Here is a 17,525-nt window from a genome sequence, read left to right as displayed (position 1 = left end):
GGGCCGCAGGTGGTCCCATTAGTTTGGCCCCATGCCGGGAAAGCCAAAACTCTAAAGAGAAATGGAAATTGCTTAGGCTGTAATGAGTCGCGACTCATTTCATTTCGTGCATCAGCGTCGCAGAAAATGTGAACAACTCGGGCTGTCATTATCAAATGTTCTTAGAATCGATGATTCTATCGATTAATCAAATCATCGGAGACAATTGTATCTGCCTTAGTGTATTCAAAAACACATTTCTCCAAATACTGTTTTGTTTATTAACCAATTATTTAGGCTTCTTTGGTATCATTTAGTGATAAGAAAACAACAACAACCAAACAATAGTTAAGCGATATCACACAAGAAGGATTTGACTTTTCCAAAGTGCAATGAGATGTCTGCAAATGTCTTATTTGGATTCAAAACAAACGATCAATTACTGCTTTCATGAAGGAATAGAGAATTCAAAGAATGATTACTTTTGAGAGCCTGGAATCAGAAGATTTGGATCTTCAAATGTCGCTAAACAAAAAGATTAATGGATTAATTGTGACACCTCTGATAGAAACCCAGCTATGTATTTTTCCCATTTCACAGTCTCCAGATGCAGCTGCAGTACTGACAATGCAATGATCTGAATATACAAAGCCGCAATAGTTGCATGATTGTGCAATCCTTCTTTGAAATAAATCCTGCCTGTATTACCTCCCGATGCACAGATCAGTGATTGCTCAATCTGTTTTTTGGTCAAATAACTTGTTCCTCAGTTTCACAAACAACACTTTGAAACTCCTTTTCCTATATTTGATGTCAGTCTATGAATCACGCACGCGGTGTAAACGTGTGCTATCACTCTTATTGGACACCTTTAGTTATGTGACACCTTTATTGCTGTATTGTGTCGCTTAAATGAAATCTACCCAAAACATGTCATGCCTTTGATTTGTTCATTTTCAGCGTGCCGTACCACTTGTTGTTAAATGGTTACTTTTCAACCCTGCTTCACTGCTCGTGGCGCATTGTTGGCAGCGGTACTGCTCAATATTTCTCTGGCAGGGCAGGGCAGGGCAGGGCAGGGCATGGCAGGGCATGGCAGGGCAGGGCAGGCAGGCAGCTCTTTTCATATCTTACAGCCTACACTGCCTGCTTAAGATTAAGCGAAATGTCCTGCTTTCTCAAAATGACGCTCTTTAAACTCACATTTCAAAGAATATGTCACCACATATTGAGAGCGAATAACGCAAAAATAACGCACATGCAGTCTAACAGTGGACCGATCCCCTGATGTGTTTGCAGTAAACAAATCGTCCAACAAAGAGTCAACATCCCATAATGTTCATCAAGAATAATGGGCAAAAATATACAAATTAAAAGAATAATAATTCCGTAGCTGTCATTCTCTGTAGGTGTAAAAAGCAGGATCGCAGCAGATGACATTTTTGACAAAAAACAGCCTTTGTTGAACTAAATACACTATTTCCTTTCACATTTACTATCACCTAAATAAGTGTGCCGTCATCCAGTGGTCGATAGGGAAATTACACCCAATGTTAAAAGCAAAAGTTCAACTAAAATAGGGATAATAACTGTCCACCAAATGGTGAACCAGGAACCCACCTGTATCATACTCGGTCATAAACCCTTCCAATAAATGACTTGCGTGTCATGCTTTAGCCTGCTACGTTATACTCCAGCGTGCGTCCGACATGATTTCATGATGCTATGCAATTCAGAGCAATAGGAAATCAATTGCTGTGGGAATCCTGGATTATTGGTCATGTTTGTGTCCAAGTGACATTGCACTTCCACCAAGTAACAAAGTCTTTGCCATCCAGGAGACCCAAGAGAGATTCCCAAATCTGGGCCAGATGGAGGCCTGGGAGGAGCTGGGCAGCGGCGAGACGGAGGGCAGCAGCGCCGATTGTGATGACGAAGACGGATGTCAAGCCTCGGGAGACGGTCAAGATGCAACCTGTGAGTAACACGCACGCACAGCGCCTTTGCGAGCATTTGCATGGACTTGTGTGTCAAAAACACACCCTGACGCCTCCCAGGAGTGCATTCACAACTTGACACAACAAGTCTTTTGGATGAACATGAAATGACGTGCGGTGGGTGTTGTTCGGGCTTGCGTTGCCTTTGTTTTCTACGACCATAGTCTAATCCATTAACGAGTAAGATCAGAGTTGATTAGTAGAGAAGTAAATCACGTTTAAAAATCAATGTCATCAAAATGAACAATTCTTATGATGTTCCTCACCAAAGAAATTTCCTTGATGACCAAACTGGCAATAGTTTGAGCATGTAACAATCTATATCTGTTAGACGGCCAGTTCCACGTTGTCCTTGTTGCCATGTGGATAAAACACGCTGGCCTTTCTTCGAGCTCTATCGCCGGTGAAGAATCAATCCAAGCCACCGTGTGAGATTTACGGAAAAAACCCTTTAGTCGGTGTGCAAAGTATAAATCAATCGTGCGGTGAGGCCAGTAAAACATTGAGCCAACGTTAACAGGTTCATTTTATAAAATGCTAATAAAAATTTGATTGCCCCTCTTTTGTTGATGACTAAAAAATGAAAACTAAAAATGAAGGCTTGGTGATATTCAACCTCAAAGTGAAGTCTTTTTAAACCAACTTTGTAAATCAGTATTATCTGTCTTGCAAAATCTTCTAAAGGCTTTACAAAGTTGAAGACATATTCAAATGTCCCTTCATTCAGTTTTAAATCCAACACATGACTTAAATACTAATGTTCATCTTTTAGAAAAGTTTGGGGTCATTTTTTTTCTTTTTTTTTTTTGGATTGGAGAGTCATTTTTTCTTTCCGTCTGTTTGATGTGACAAACTCCCGAGATCCATATTGATAGGGGGTATGTCTGCCTATTGTTCTGGCAAGAGAGACTTACTTCATTAGCAAACAAATGAACATGACTAATCTACAGAGAGCAGACTCACTGACTCCTTTATCACTTAGATGTGATAGAAATGCTGCAAGTCTCACTGAGAAGATGGCCAGCACATTGTTGGACCTCCTGCATACTAAGCATGCAGATTTGTCACATTTTCGCTAGCTGCTATAATCGGTTGCACTTCACAGGCTAATGATATATATATATATATATATATATATATATATATATATATATATATATATATATATATATATATATATATATATATATATATATATATATATATATAAACACACACACACACACAGAGCGCCACATCTCACAGGGCTCATAATGCACCTGCAGCTTCAAGCTCCCTCTGCACTGCACCGTCTCTTCATCCATGCTCCGCTGCGATAAATGCGGCGGAATCACTATCATTAAAAACAGTGTCGTATTTGTTGTCACCCACAACATAGTGCACACTGGTATTTCAGCATGCCATCTTGACTGCTAAGAATGTGTTTGCTGTAAAAGCCAAAAGAAGAAGAGAATTTATTTGAGTCACAGTATGCACCTTACACTTTATGGACCTGTTTTCATAGTGCAGTAAACCACTGATAGAATGGAATCGGTAAGAAAAAGAATGACTAAATGGCTTGCATACTCTTACAATGTACTGCACTTAGAATGTCAATGAAATAAAATAAAGGGCTATAAATACATTTATACAGACATTTCTGGTGGCACAAGGATGCCTGCAAAGAGTAAAAACAGTTGACAAAAGTCAAACATGTATAAAGTGCAGTGTACGTTTTTTTTTTTTTTTTTTTTAAATGTCACAGATCTTTTTGATTTTGTGACCACACTGGTGACTCAAAGTATTAATATCCCTTTCCCTTTGAAATTAATTGATGAATAATGACAAAGTAGATTGAAATCAATAAATGATACGATCGGTATATGAAATCATTACTTTTCCCTTTTTCTGGAGAAGTCCAATATTTGGTGTGTTCAGGCTGAACTAAATGAATCAAAACACTTTATGACCCCAAGCAGCTCTTGGCTGGTGCAATCAAAACATGAGCAAGACTAAACGCATACATTTGCCTCTTTGTGTTGCAACAATTCTACCTCAATACATACAGCATATAAAAGTTTGAAAGGCAAAATGCCATTGTTTTCTCAATTTGCATGTCCAGTCAGATTGCATGATGCCTCTCCTGCTTAGCCATGATTCACCACCTACATGCTATTGCCTGGAGACATGTCGTGTACTTTATGTGGCAAGGCCTGCACATTAAGAGCTGTCGTGGCCACAGCCGGGAGAATGAATCCGTGAATCTGCAGTGAACCGTAGCTTTCCTCACCCTTGCGGTTACTATCAGCTCGTCTTCTGTAGTTCTCTGGTGTGGCTTTTCTACTCTTTTCGAAAAAAGACTCCAAACGATTTATTTGTGTTAGCTCATCACTCGGGTTTGGAACGTGTGCTGTCCCCGGCTGACTCCTGAGCCACCGGGTGCAAGTGAGCCAAACCCTTCGGGACTGGTGTGCTTAGGAGTCAGCTGGCCAGCAGATGTATTGCCTGATATGGATATTACGGTTAGGATTGCCATTTCCCTTAACCTTTCATGTGGAGCTTAAGGGACCAAGAGTTGATGCTCCGGGGTAGAGCAAGCTTCGAGAAGACAGCTTTACTCGGGAAGGAAGAGGACTAGGACGAGGACGAGGGTCTGGTCCGCAGGTGGATATGGGAGGAATAGTTGACTTATGTCAGATCTCCAAATCTCCTGTTTGCAGTCCCTGCTATATCTTACCGTAATGACTCTGCTCTGTCCAAGTTTTTGCCCGGCTAGCCACCTCCATTGTTTTTATTTCACCTTCCATCTTGCCTTGCAGTGGTCTCCCCCTTTTTTTTTTTTTTTGTCGTCGTCATGGCTTGGCACACTCTGCCCTGTGGTTTTATGGCACTGAGAGAGGATTTGAGCTGGAAGGGCTCCCTAGGTGCACAGTCATCAAGGCATAATGGTTCTCATTAGCCAGCATCATCATTTCCTTTCTAAGCAGTGTCAGTGAAGCCTTTATGATTGAGCCCCTGCAGCACTCCTTCGGGACTCTCACCAAGAATCTCAGTGGCAACAGGTAATAAAGCAAAGGAAGTGTTAAGAGTTACTACCTGATACATTTGTGAAATTGATACCAAGGAGTGAGGATTTGGAATGCTTCTTTGAAACTTTATGGCGTAGTAACAAGAAGCGCTCAGAAGGTCGTACTCTGAAAATGGGCTCATTTAGCAAGACTGTTGCATTACAAGAGGAAGTTTCCAAGTAGGTTACATTTGGAAGAGGGTTAGCTTGCTTTCTAGACTCATAAACACGGTGTGAGATGTGACTTGAGTGGATTGAACTTGAATTGTATTGTCTAACGTTACACCCCAATACACTTTGCCACTGGTCAGGCATCGACTCCACTTTTCAACGATGAAATATTTTCTCCTCAGAGACTTGACCAGATGCAGCTCCTCAGTGAGGGTTTCGTTGGCGCTCCGTTATGAACTCATTCAACACTGCTAGCCCAGTTCATATCTTTGATGTCAATGGGAGTAGTGAATGAGTTAATGGCCATCCTCTGAATCGGCTGCAGGGCTTTTGGATTGAGAAAGCTGAAGCACCAGCAACCTCAGTGAGCCTGTTGAGCACAGCCCAAGCTCCACACAAGCCTTTGTTACTGTTGTAACATAATACTGAACAAATAAAAGCATAAGCAAGCAAAAGACATTCCAGTGATATTGAAAAACACAGTCGAAGGATGAACCTGAACCTTGTCTCAGCCTGTTTGACTTAAATACAGACCAGGTGAGTGAGGATGAGTGAAAATGCCGTAGGACTCCCTTTTAAGGTGGAATTGTCTTTGGAAGTCACCTTGTTTCTTTGCAACTTCGAATTGGCCTAAATGGATATTTGAATTCTTTTCACATTAGCACTGCATGCGTGGTCGATTCATGCAATGTGGCAACAATGAGCCAAGTTATTGACTTGCTGCACTGATTTGCATCCTGAATATGTTTGCGTCCAAGTAATGCTACAGTCCCTTCATTCAACGATAGAAAGATCATTAAAGCCTTAGGATTAAATCTGTAAGTCATGCTGCAATTAGCTGGGTGGACTTTCAGGCCTGCCTGCCTGCCTGCCTGCCTGCCTGCCTGCCTGCCTGCCTGCCTGCCTGCCTGCCTGCCTGCCTGCCTGCCTGCCTGCCTGCCTGCCTGCCTGCCTGCCTGCCTGCCTGCCTGCCTGCCTGCCTGCCTGCCGGATAGGCGAGACCTGACCGGTCAACGCATGTTAGTCATTCTTTAACATTCATGGGTTTTAGTCTAGTAAACAACATGGAATCAATGTTGGGTGATAGATACTCCACTCTAAGTCCTGCAGACCTCTTGCTATAAGTCCTCCAAAATCTCATATGGAAGGAAGCTGCTTTGAGATTTGATTTGAAATGTCTGATATGCAAGAGATGACATCAAAGCAGGCAACTCACCCCCTCAAAATAAAACATTTATAACATCACAGCCCAACTTTTTCCTCCCTCCCTCCAAGCCTTGTGATTTACGAACACTTTGAAGATGAGAACAGAAATAAGTTAAATCAGTTGAATTCATCTGAGACTTGTCGCACAAGGACTTCACACCATTTGCACCTTCTCACCTCAGTGCGGGAGGCTCTTGCGGTGGTGTATTACTAGGCAGGCAGGCGGGCAGGCAGGCAGGTAGGCAGGTAGGCAGGCAGGCAGGCAGCACCCTAATGACTATCGAGACTCACTAAAGTAGAGCCAGTTTATAGCCGTATCCTTGACGCATGTCTGTCTGAAAGGACAAACCCTAACCCCCCCCCAGGGCCTCCTTTGCTATTTGTTTCTCTATGTGTAACTGTGTTTGCATAGGGGAGTAAATCCTAATCCTGCCAAAGAGTCCAATGCTCGAGTATGGCACTGAGCAGATCCCGTCGCAGCGACCCCTGCTCTGGAGTTGCTGTGCAGCCATGCCTGTTGCTAGGCTTGGATGCATGCCCCATCGCTGGCCCCTTTCTGCCCCTTGAGTGGCTCATCCAGTGCCCATGGGGCCACCAGTCTTATGTCCCCTGTGAACCAGATGGAACTTTCCAAGACACATCGGTTTTGCTTTAAAGTACAAAATCAGGTGATTAGTCAGAGAGGATGAGGTCGCCCCGAGTTAGCATAAAACCACATAGACAGTGAGCACACAGATGGATGGCCCCTAATGAACAGTGTCAAAGCATCCTTTACCTTTAACAGCTTTGATTAGGGTTTGTGAGTTCAGAGCGAAATGAGTTTTGGCTACCCATCTGTGGAATGTTAAATGTATGCATGCTTGTGAGCCAAAACAAAAGAGCATGGAGTTGGGTCATCATAGTTCTGTCTGTGCAGGTCCACTTCGCCGCCAGCAGTGTTCTTAAAAGAAAGTCATTTTGATACCAAAGTGTTTTCATTACCTTTCACTTCATTTATTTTCGATGGAAACCAAGTGAAGTAGGTACCTCGTGATTGTTTAGATCCCAGTCTGTCTGGGTTCCTATATTTTGATGAAAGTTGTTATTGGCACCAATGCTGGGCTACATACCTCAAAAATGGAAAAACAAATCCTGTCTTTTTAGTCTAGTTCATAACAGACTAGGCACCCTCGGTTTGTGACCAACTTCCAGTCTTGCCATTGATCAGTAAAACAGTTTCCAGTTAAATGAACTGAGCGAAAAACTCCAGCACATTATCTGGCACCGAAATGATTACAAAGGTGAGCAATACCTTGCGGAAAAAAAGTATTTTTTGATGAGTAAGGGACTTTCAGCCTTCACATTGATAGTCTGCCCTGTGGTCCAGTGTACGTAAACCGACCACTTCAATCAAAATGGCCTCCCTTGACATTCCATTATAGATTGCTGAGTCTCGCCCAGAGCTCCGACTTCAAGACGTGCATCCACTTAAAAGGAGGCGAGAAACCTTACACTGCTCGGCTTTTTTTTTTTTTTTTTTTTTTTTTTTGTTGTTCTTTAGCCGAAACAGAGAAGCTGTTGCTCTCACAAGCCAACATTTCAGAAAGGTCACACATTGTAACGGTTGAGCAGAAGAGATAGTCGGACACGAACAAAAGAAAATCAATTTACGAGCTCGACGATGGTCCCTGCATCAATCGTGTTACATACCAAATAAGGATTCAGTGCCCAGTTGATGAAATGATCAGGTAATAGCCAAATGAAGTTCACCATATCGCGAGTCTACATCGGTACGTTGGTCTTCCAGCTCACTTTCACCAATCTGCTTTTTCAAATGGTCCAACCGTTTCAAACATCTTTCATCTTAATGCCACATTGCTCGCTATAAGGCAGATGCAATTACCTTGTCCACGAGCAAGAAGCACAAACTCCTTTGCTTCCGCCGTTTGCATCCGTTTCCCATCAAGCCCAGCGGAGGGCGAAGACCTTCAAGGTCAGCAGAGGGAGTGAACCGAGTGAGGAGAATATGTGGAGGATGAGGGAGGTGGAGCAAAGTTATTGTCATGCACCAACATTCCCACAATGTGCTATCAATCAAACCTGCTAACTTATTTCTTTCGGGATGACACTGGGATGAAACCTGTCACACATGCAATCAAATCCATTCATGGCAGAGTCAAATATAAATGCCACCTTATAATAAATGAGCCCTCTCAAATAGGTTGTTTTTCTTTTGAGTTGAGTTGAGTTGACTCCAATGTCATGTGCAAGTCTGACAGATTCCTGCCCAATATGTTGGCTCAAATTTCAAGAAATCAAGTGTGAGAAGATAGTTCAGGAATTATGCATTGGAGTAAAACAAATATTTAGCAATGGCCTTAGGGGAGGTCTGCACTCTTAATACACTTCGAGTTGGAACTGAAAACTGCAACATAAACAAGTTTGAAGCAGACGTGAAATGGGCGATGGAGACAAAAGAAATACCTCGGCTGATGCTGCTATTTGTGTTTTTATGGCTGCAAGTGTTCAGCTTGGAGCAGCTGCACTTACTAAGCTGCCGAGTAGTAAGTCCATTCCTCGGCTATTGTTCAACCGAGGGAGAGCGCCGTGAGCCTCAAACCGCTCACAGAAATGGACGTAGTAGCAAACAGAACACTCATTGGCCCAAGTCTCTTTGCGCATTTGATTAGTTCTTCAATAGCTTAATAATACAAGGAGATAAAAGTCTTCACATATTATGGAAGCATCAGATGGAGGATAAAATCAAAAAGAAAGTAAAACAAATGTGGTGTCTTTCTGGGTTATCATTTTACCCCCCAGAATTCCTTGCTAGACATCTTTGTGTTGTCTATCCCACTCACCTTTCAACCCTTTTTCCGCATCCTCCTTTTCCTCCTCCGTCCGTCCGTCCGTCCGTCCGTCCGTCCGTCCGTCCATCCATCCATCCATCCATCCATCCATCCATCCATCCATCCATCCATCCATCCATCCATCCATCCATCCTCTCTTGGGGGTGCAGCCCGTCGTCGATGCTGTGACAAGGCGTGTTCCAAGCAGCTGTTGTTGCTTGCTCTTTGGCCAATGAGTGTCCAAAAATCCCAAACAACAGCCTCTCCATCTGGAGGAGCATTAGTGGTCCAAATGAACGGCGATTTTGTACGAGGGCTAAAACTGACGCTTATTCTGATAATCGATCAATCTCTTGATTAATCAGTGAATAGGACTAAAAAGATCCATGCATTATTTTCCACCTCTATATTGAAAAAACACGAAATAGTGACCAATTGACAGTGCCTGAGCAACAGCGCCCGCCCACCGAGGCTCGACCTGATTGCCAAACGGCTGATGTTGACTTTGAGACGGTTATCACACTTTGCACCCTCTCCTATAATCATTGTTGAAATAAGCCTATGATGAGACAGGTGGTCCTGTCTACCAGGCTGCAGTACACCATTGCAGAGTGAAACCACAGTTTTGGAGTGTGGCTTGATGAAAATATTCTCCCTCTCATTCAACATCCTACTTTCACATCATGTAAAACCGCCATCGCACGCCCTTGAATTGATGGATTCCATCTGCCTTGATGATGGATATTCAATCTGCTGCTTAGAAAGCAAACCTACTGTTTTTTCTCTCCTAACCATCATCGCCTGCTTTTCCATCCTTTCCTTCCCTCCCTCCCTGTATTTTCATCATCATCATCTGAGCCAGCTCTATGAAGCATGACTCAATCTGCTAACATTGTGTCATTATGCTAACATCACATTCCATTATCCACCTGGCCTCCTTGATGTTTGTCTTTACACCTTTGCATATTTTAAGGGACTTCATTGCTCAGATACACTTCATGATTTTACATTGATGCAGGTGTCAACTTAATTATTCATCCATCTAGTTCAATCACAAATGACATAACACAGCAATAAAAGCACTACAATTAGCTTGGGTACCTGGAGCGTAACACACCGCAGTTCATTGATTGGTCAAAGGACAATCAACAAATTGTTGCACTTGTGATGTGTCAACATGCTTGATTGCATAATCTCTCTCTCTCTCTCTCTCTCTCTCTCTCTCTCTCTCTCTCTCTCTCTCTCTCTATCTATCTATCTCTCTCTCTCTCTGGTGTAAATAGCATCACGTTGTTTTAGCATCAAGTTTTCACAGCTGTTAGCAAGAGTTGGTCTTGAGCGGTTTAGTTAGCATTGGCTGGCCCACTCTGAGCTCAATTTTATTGCTTCCGATTTGTGTTCGAGTTCACAAAGCTTTGGTGCGGCGTGTGTTCGCTACTAGCAAATAAACACTTCAACGAGTTGGCAGCGTGATTGTCTGCAAGGTGATTGCTTCTTTTGGCAGGAATTGTCTCTGTAATTAGCCAGCTGGTTAACATGCAGTGATTTAGCCTTTTGTGTGGTGCATATGTTACCTTCTCTATTCTTGGGTATCCTGGTGAGATGCAGCCCAGTTCCAGCGAACACAATAAACGCTATCAGATTTGGAATGAACGCTGCCTTTGTCTATTGTCAGCCGGGACAATAAAAACATCGTATGCTGGAAACAATTCGCTCTCTTTTCAGACGGCCTAGCCCTTATCACACATGCACAACAGAGGTGTGGCGATGTGGAAAAAGAAATCATTTGTTGTGCGTTGCTTCTGTCTCTTCACGGTCAACTTGAAAGTTGTCAAGACGGATTCAAGATTCAAGAGTTTTTTATTCGCCATGTTTGAGCGTGCCAAACAAGGAATTTGACTTCAGTAAATCACGGCCTCTGTTCAACATTTAGGTGACTAACAACAACACTCAGGACATGTGAAGAACGAAAGATATTCTCAAACATCCCCTGATCTTAAACTGATCTTAAACTCCCAAGAGCGCAAGGAAAAACTCAAGACTCCAGCTAGGGGAAATGAGAAACCTTGAGAAGAGACCACAGATGGGAGGGTCCCTCTTCTAGGATGACCAGGCTGCAATGGATGCAGAGAGGACACATAGTACAAACAGTGTAGACAAAAAAGGTGTGGAAAGCGGGATGTTATTGCACAGTAATGACTCTGAGACTCTAAGAGTAGTGTGAGTTCATCAGAGCGACAGCCTGGGGGAAGAAGCTGTCTCTGTGTCTGCTGGTTTTATTGTACAGAGCTCTATAACGGCGTCTGGAGGGGAGTAGTTCAAACAGGCTGCAACCTGGGTGCGAAGGGTCTGTTGAGATGTTACTTGCACGTTTCCTGGTCCTGGACAGGTACAAGTCTTGGATAGATGGGAGTTTGATTCCAATTATCTTTTCTGCAGTCCTTATTGTCCGTTGCAGTCTGTGCTTGTCTTGTTTGGAGGCCGATCCAAACCAGACAGTGATGGAGGTGCAGAGGACAGACTGGATGATGGCAGTGTAGAAGGTCTTCAGCAGCTCCCGCGGCAGGTTGAACTTCTTGAGCTGTCTCAGGAAGTACAGCCTCTGCTGGGCCTTCTTCCGGACAGAGTCTATGTGGCCGGTCCATTTCAGGTCCCGAGGCATTGTGGTTCCCAGGAACTTGAAGGTGTCTGATGAGAGAATAGTATTACTGCGGATAGTGAGGGGTGAAAGTGGTGAAGGGCCTCACCTGAAGTCCACTGTCATCTCCACGGTCTTGAGCGGGTTCAGGTCCAGGTGGTTTTGGCTGCACCAGTGGACCAGCCGCTCCACCTCCTGTCTGTACGCAGTCTCATCACCGTTCTGGATCAGTCCGATGAGAGTGGTGTCGTCTGCATACTTCAGGAGCTTCACGGAAGAGTCACTTGCGGAGAAATCGTTGGTGTAGAGGGAGAAGAGCAGTGGGGAGAGGACGCACCCCTGAGGGGCTCCAGTGTTGGTGGTCAGGGTGTCAGATGTGATGCTCCCCAGCCTCACACGCTGTCTCCTGTTGGTCAGGAAGCTGGTGATCCACTGACAGGTGGAGGCAGGCACCGCGAGCTGGATGAGCTTCTGTTGGAGGATGTCAGGAGCGATGGTGTTGAACGCCGAGCTGAAGTCCACAAAGAGGATCCTGGCGTACTTTCCTGAGGTTTCCAGGTGTTGCAGGATGTAGTGCAGTCCCATGTTGACCGCATCATCCACCGACCTGTTTGCCCGGTAGGCAAACTGGAGGGGGTCCAGCAGGGGGCCCGTGACATCCTTCAGGTGGTTCAGCACTAACCTCTCGAAAGATTTCATGACCACAGATGTCAGTGCAACAGGTCTATAGTCATTCAGACCTGTGATGGCGGGCTTCTTGGCCACTGGAACGATGGTGGAGCTCTTGAAGCACGAGGGCACCTCACACAGCTCCAGGGAACCATTGAAGATCCGTGCAAAGGTGGGCGCCAGCTGCTCAGCGCAGACTTTCAAGCAGGAAGGTGACACGCCGTCTGGGCCCGGTGCCTTCCTGATCTTTTTTCTCCGGAACATCTGGCGCACTTCCTCCTCGCGAATCTGGAGTGCGGGCGCGGCCTCTGCAAGAGAGAGAGTCGGTGACCACGGTGATGGAGTGGACAGAGCCGTTGTGGGGGGAGGTGAGTATGTGGATTGTGCTGCAGGAGGTCCCGTTGTGTGGGAGGACCGATCAAACCTGCAGTAGAACCTGTTTAGCTGGTTAGCGAGCCTTGGGCTCTCCACAGGACGGGGGGTTCATTTCTTGAAGCCCGTGATGCTCTGCAGGCCTTTCCACACTGTTGAGGGATCAGGATTGGCAGAGAGGTGTCTCTCCAGGCTCTCCCTGTAACACCTCCTGGCTTTCCTGACCTCTCGGTTCAGTGTGTTTCTGGTTTGCTTGAACAGGTCCCGGTCGCCGCACCTGTAGGCCTCCTCCTTGACTTTGCGCAGCCTTCTAAGGTTCGGTGTAAACCAAGGTTTTTCGTTGTTGTACGGGGCTTTGGAGATGTCACAGCTGTATTCTTGTAACGCCAGCCGCCACTAAGGTCACAGTCGATTGATTCCACAATTGCATCCATCTTGAGAGATTTGGCTCGTTGGCATTGAGTGGGATCAGCAGAAAACCTGACCTCATTTTCCAACAGTGGCAGATTACAGCTCTTTTAACAGTTGACACAATGCACTGCAGTCTTTCATCCAGTCATTACTTCATCTTTTGGGGATGGGCACTCCTTGATATACGTATTTTCCTCCCTATTCCTAGGCTTATGCAATGTTTGCTCAGCCGCTTTAGAGGTTTGTGATCAAGCAGTCTTTTCTTGTTGACTGAAAATGTATTGAGACAACCTGTTAGTCAAGTGATTGATCCGTTTTTTTCCGACCGACCAGTATTTACTTTTGGAGCTCCCCCTCGATACTGAATATGGAATATCTTTTGAAGTCAGTTTCATTCAACACGATAACGAAACATCAACACGCTCAATGTCAGACTCTCTTCGCCTTAGGTATCGGTGGCTGCGATCGATCGGCACGGTACCCAAGAATGAGGACGATAGGGTCCTGAACTGTCAAATGATGAATCTTTTCTGTGGTTTTGATTCTACAGTACACACAAAAGGCTCCGGTGAAGTTGGATCCAACGGGCCTGGGCTGGACGCTTCAAAGCAGAACCCAGCCAAGCCCCCTCCGGTACGGGTGATCGGAGGCTCCCCGTCAATCTGCTGGCCGGGACCTTGCAGCCTCGCACTGCTCCTTGCTGCACTTTGCTCACAGTGGACCCTATTCTGATGTCTCTGGGACAACTACAAGAAAGTGCATAGGAACTTTAACATCCAACACACACACACACACACACACACACACACACACACACACACACACACACACACACACACACACACACACACACAGCATTTTTCGACTGCTCCTTCTTGTTGGATGACAAGTGAAACTATAGACGGCAGATTGCCCGTCCTGTTGTGGCGTTTTTGCTAAAACCGATCTCATGCACAGGCTCCAAACAAATTCCCAGCGCACCCTCTGGATTCATGAAACGGTGGAGATGGACACAGCTCGGCCGGCACCGTTCACTCTTAAAGACACACCCTTGGCATTTTTAGTGAGGACTATGTACGTATGTACGAGGGAGGCCTTACACAATTTACATAGACGTACTTTTCTTTGTCCCTTTCATTTTGCCATGGCAAAGCACTGCATCATCTTCCGCCCCCACAGAAAAACTCTTGTGTGAGGATTATGGCATGCATGCGAGATTGATAAATCCGTTGCAGGCGTCTGACGACCCTGAACAGCAAATTTGATATCCTCTAATGACTGTGTATCTTGGCTCGGATTAGAATGTAACGAGTGTGCAGGTGAGCGCCCTCGCACACGTGCAACGAGGTGTTTATAGTAAATGACTGTATCTAGGCAGGCCTAAAGCTCTTAGTGCCTGATGGAGCTTTATGAGCTGTTAAAATGGATTTTGCTCATCTGCTCTGAATATACAGATGTGGAAGGAAGGAAGGAAGGAAGGAAGGAAGGAAGGAAGGAAGGAAGGAAGGAAGGAAGGAAGGAAGGAAGGAAGGAAGGAAGGAAGGAAGGAAGGAAGGAAGGAAGGAAGGAAGGAAGGAAGGAAAACAATGTCATTTGATTTGATGAATGTTTAGCGTGCATCCTCTTTTGCGTGTTGGCTTGTGGAAATGCATGTTGTCAAAAAATGTTAATGCAAGCAGGAGCCGTGTCAAAAAAATCACTCTTGGAATGATTTGCCTCAATACTTAAAGACCCTGTAAGAATTGAAAAATGGATTGCTTTTGTAGTATTCAACTGTAGAGATACTGCGGTTAACAACAACCCACCCGACAAAAATCGGACATGACAGAGTCTCACGACTTCCATTTTACGCTAGTGGCTGTCGTTTGCAATTATTTTTGCTTATTTATTCTTCACACTTCTCCATGCTGGCGTTGAAGTTCAACAGCCAGTAGTTTTTATTGTTATTTTTGTTGGGACAGATGCGAGTGTGTGCACGATTGGTAAATTTCGACGACACCAGATTCACATTGACGGACGGGTATTTCCGATCTTTCTATTAACCCGGCAGTTTTAAAAAGCCGATACCGGATACATATCTGATTTTTTTTGAAATTATTATTTTATTTGGTTCGATTCTGTTTCATTCATTTTTTTTTCTTCACGCTGCCATGACGCAAATCAAAACTGTGCGTTTGACACAACCCCCCCCCCCCCAAAAAACCCAACAACTTTTTTCTAGCATCCAGCCTAATAGTGTTGAAAAGCATTTTCAAATGTTTGGTGCTTCTCTTGCCAGATTCAGCACAGTGGTAGCTATTGTGCAAGCCCTTCTTAATGACTTCATTGTGTGTCCTGTTCTAATGCTGAAAATGTTTTTCTTTCAAGCAGTCACGATAACAGATATGCCCCCAACCCACCCTAATGCCGAACGTTCCTCACAAATCCAATAGATTACAAGTAAATCCGTATTTGTCTCGGCGCAGAACAAGCAAGCGGCTTTCCTTATACAATGACTCCAATCCAGCTCGTTGCTCTTGTTGGAAGGTGAAACGCGTGATGTCCATGAATGTATATTCAGCGTGATCACCCTGATACAGTACTAAGGCTAGCCAGGCTTTAAAGACGCACATGTACGTTTGAGCTCCGTTAGGTACGGGTTGGTCTCCAGTCCAGTTCAGTTCTCCGTTAACGCGGGCAAAAGGATAGATTGTCTTTGATGTCGATGCAAATCCAGTCTGTACGATGTGGTCAATGAGGCATGGGTGTTCAATTTTCTTCTGTGCTAAATTCTTTCCCCATCTCCCTCACACAGGTCACTGGCCGCCATACTATATTGTCGCATGTGTATAAATAACATAATTAAGTCACTGAACTTGTTTTGTGTCTTATTGCATTGTTTTTCCAATCTGCCAAGCTTTGTATTTTTGGCCTTGAGGGAAGATTCTCGTAGCTGGACACCAAAACAAACAAGCAGAGAAGTCTGGATCTTTTCTGAACAGAATGAGTGGATATCTTCACTTTGTCAAACCTGCTGTGAAAAAGACCACAGCAAACCTCAGGAGGAAACTAGTAAATGCTCACAAGCCCAAGGATAAGATACAAAGGAGCAAACTCAACATGTAGCAGTGAGGAATGCACCAAACCATGCCAATGCCTGGCTGGCTGGCTGGCTGGCTGGCACCACTTTGAATTACGACACTGCTTGATTTGCATGTCAAGGAGAAAGGACATTCTTTTGGGGGATAATGATGTCAAGACTGCAGAGAGAGCGAGGACCAATGGTTTGACAGAGGAAGCCATCTTGAAACAACACGGGAAATGAACCCATTCATTGTCTTAGTACTTCACGACAGGCAGCCTTCCTGAAAAATCATTTGAGGAACGGCAAAGAAGTAGGCTGCTGCTGCTGCTGCTGCTGCTGCTGCCGCCGCCGCCACCGCCGCCGCCGCCGCCGCCGCCACTACTGCCGTTACTTCCCAAAGCTGACGAGTCGTGATTGTGTATGCAGGCTGCACTGTCTGACCTTCTCCATTTGCATCCAAGAGGCTTCCTTGCTAAACATATGGGTCTGTATTTGCAGCAGAAATCCAATGTGCACAAGTAGCTTTGTGCACTGACGGAGGCAGCGTTGGACGGCTCGCAGAAAAAACACTTCTGTGCAGCCCAACTCGTTGAAACACATTATTTGAATGGTTTTGTTTGTGCCATATGAATTGAACAGGCAAAAGTCACTAGCTGTCAAATGAGAAGAGCATCGCAGTTGCCAATCACGGCTCACCGTTTTCTGTAGCTGAGCCGTGATTGGTTGTGATCAGTCACCTGGCTAATGTGATGTCATTTTCAGTCGACAGCAAAATGGCCTCCCCCTGAGATGGATCCAAACGGCTGGATTTTGCGGTCATATTTCACAAAGGCAATCGTATCGAGCAGTGGGGGCAAATCTTCCACTTTGAATCGAATCGGACCAAAAACATCTAACATTCACGTACACGCAGTAGAAGCGGTTCAGTCGAATACTAATGCAAATGCTAGGAAATGAGGAGAATGGGCTGCTGGGATCAATTAATCCAATGAATACTACTATCGCTTATTCCTATGCGGAAAATTGTTTTGAAGTCCAAACCAATTGGAGTTCAACCAATGTCCTGGAACGGGGATGACAGACACTGTCGTTTTAGGTCCAATTATTGCTTGGTGTCGATTTAAAAGAGTCCACGCTGCTTCTT

At 44.8% G+C, this 17,525-nt stretch overlaps 1 protein-coding gene across 6 annotated transcripts in view; it reads left to right on the top strand.

Annotated features, from left to right (window-relative positions):
- The window catches only part of LOC148386927 (glypican-5-like), a 74,764-nt gene extending 58,593 nt beyond the window's left edge, over positions 1–16,171 (top strand). For all 6 annotated transcript variants that reach the window (XM_088396402.1, XM_088396400.1, XM_088396404.1 and 3 more), the window contains 2 exons: positions 1,818–1,956; positions 13,868–16,171. In XM_088396402.1, coding sequence (XP_088252528.1) covers positions 1,818–1,956; positions 13,868–14,049 — 321 coding nt within the window. In that variant the 3' untranslated portion in view covers positions 14,050–16,171. The remainder of the gene's footprint in view (positions 1–1,817; positions 1,957–13,867) is intronic.
- The last annotated feature ends 1,354 nt before the right edge of the window (positions 16,172–17,525 follow it).

This window comes from Syngnathus floridae, chromosome 14 (genome assembly GCF_059516105.1).
Source record: "Syngnathus floridae isolate MCC-2025c chromosome 14, RoL_Sflo_1.0, whole genome shotgun sequence".
In the NCBI taxonomy this organism is placed as follows: Eukaryota; Metazoa; Chordata; class Actinopteri; order Syngnathiformes; family Syngnathidae; genus Syngnathus; species Syngnathus floridae.
The sequence above is the reverse complement of the archived record's forward strand: the minus strand, read 5'-3'. Positions and strand labels throughout refer to the sequence as shown.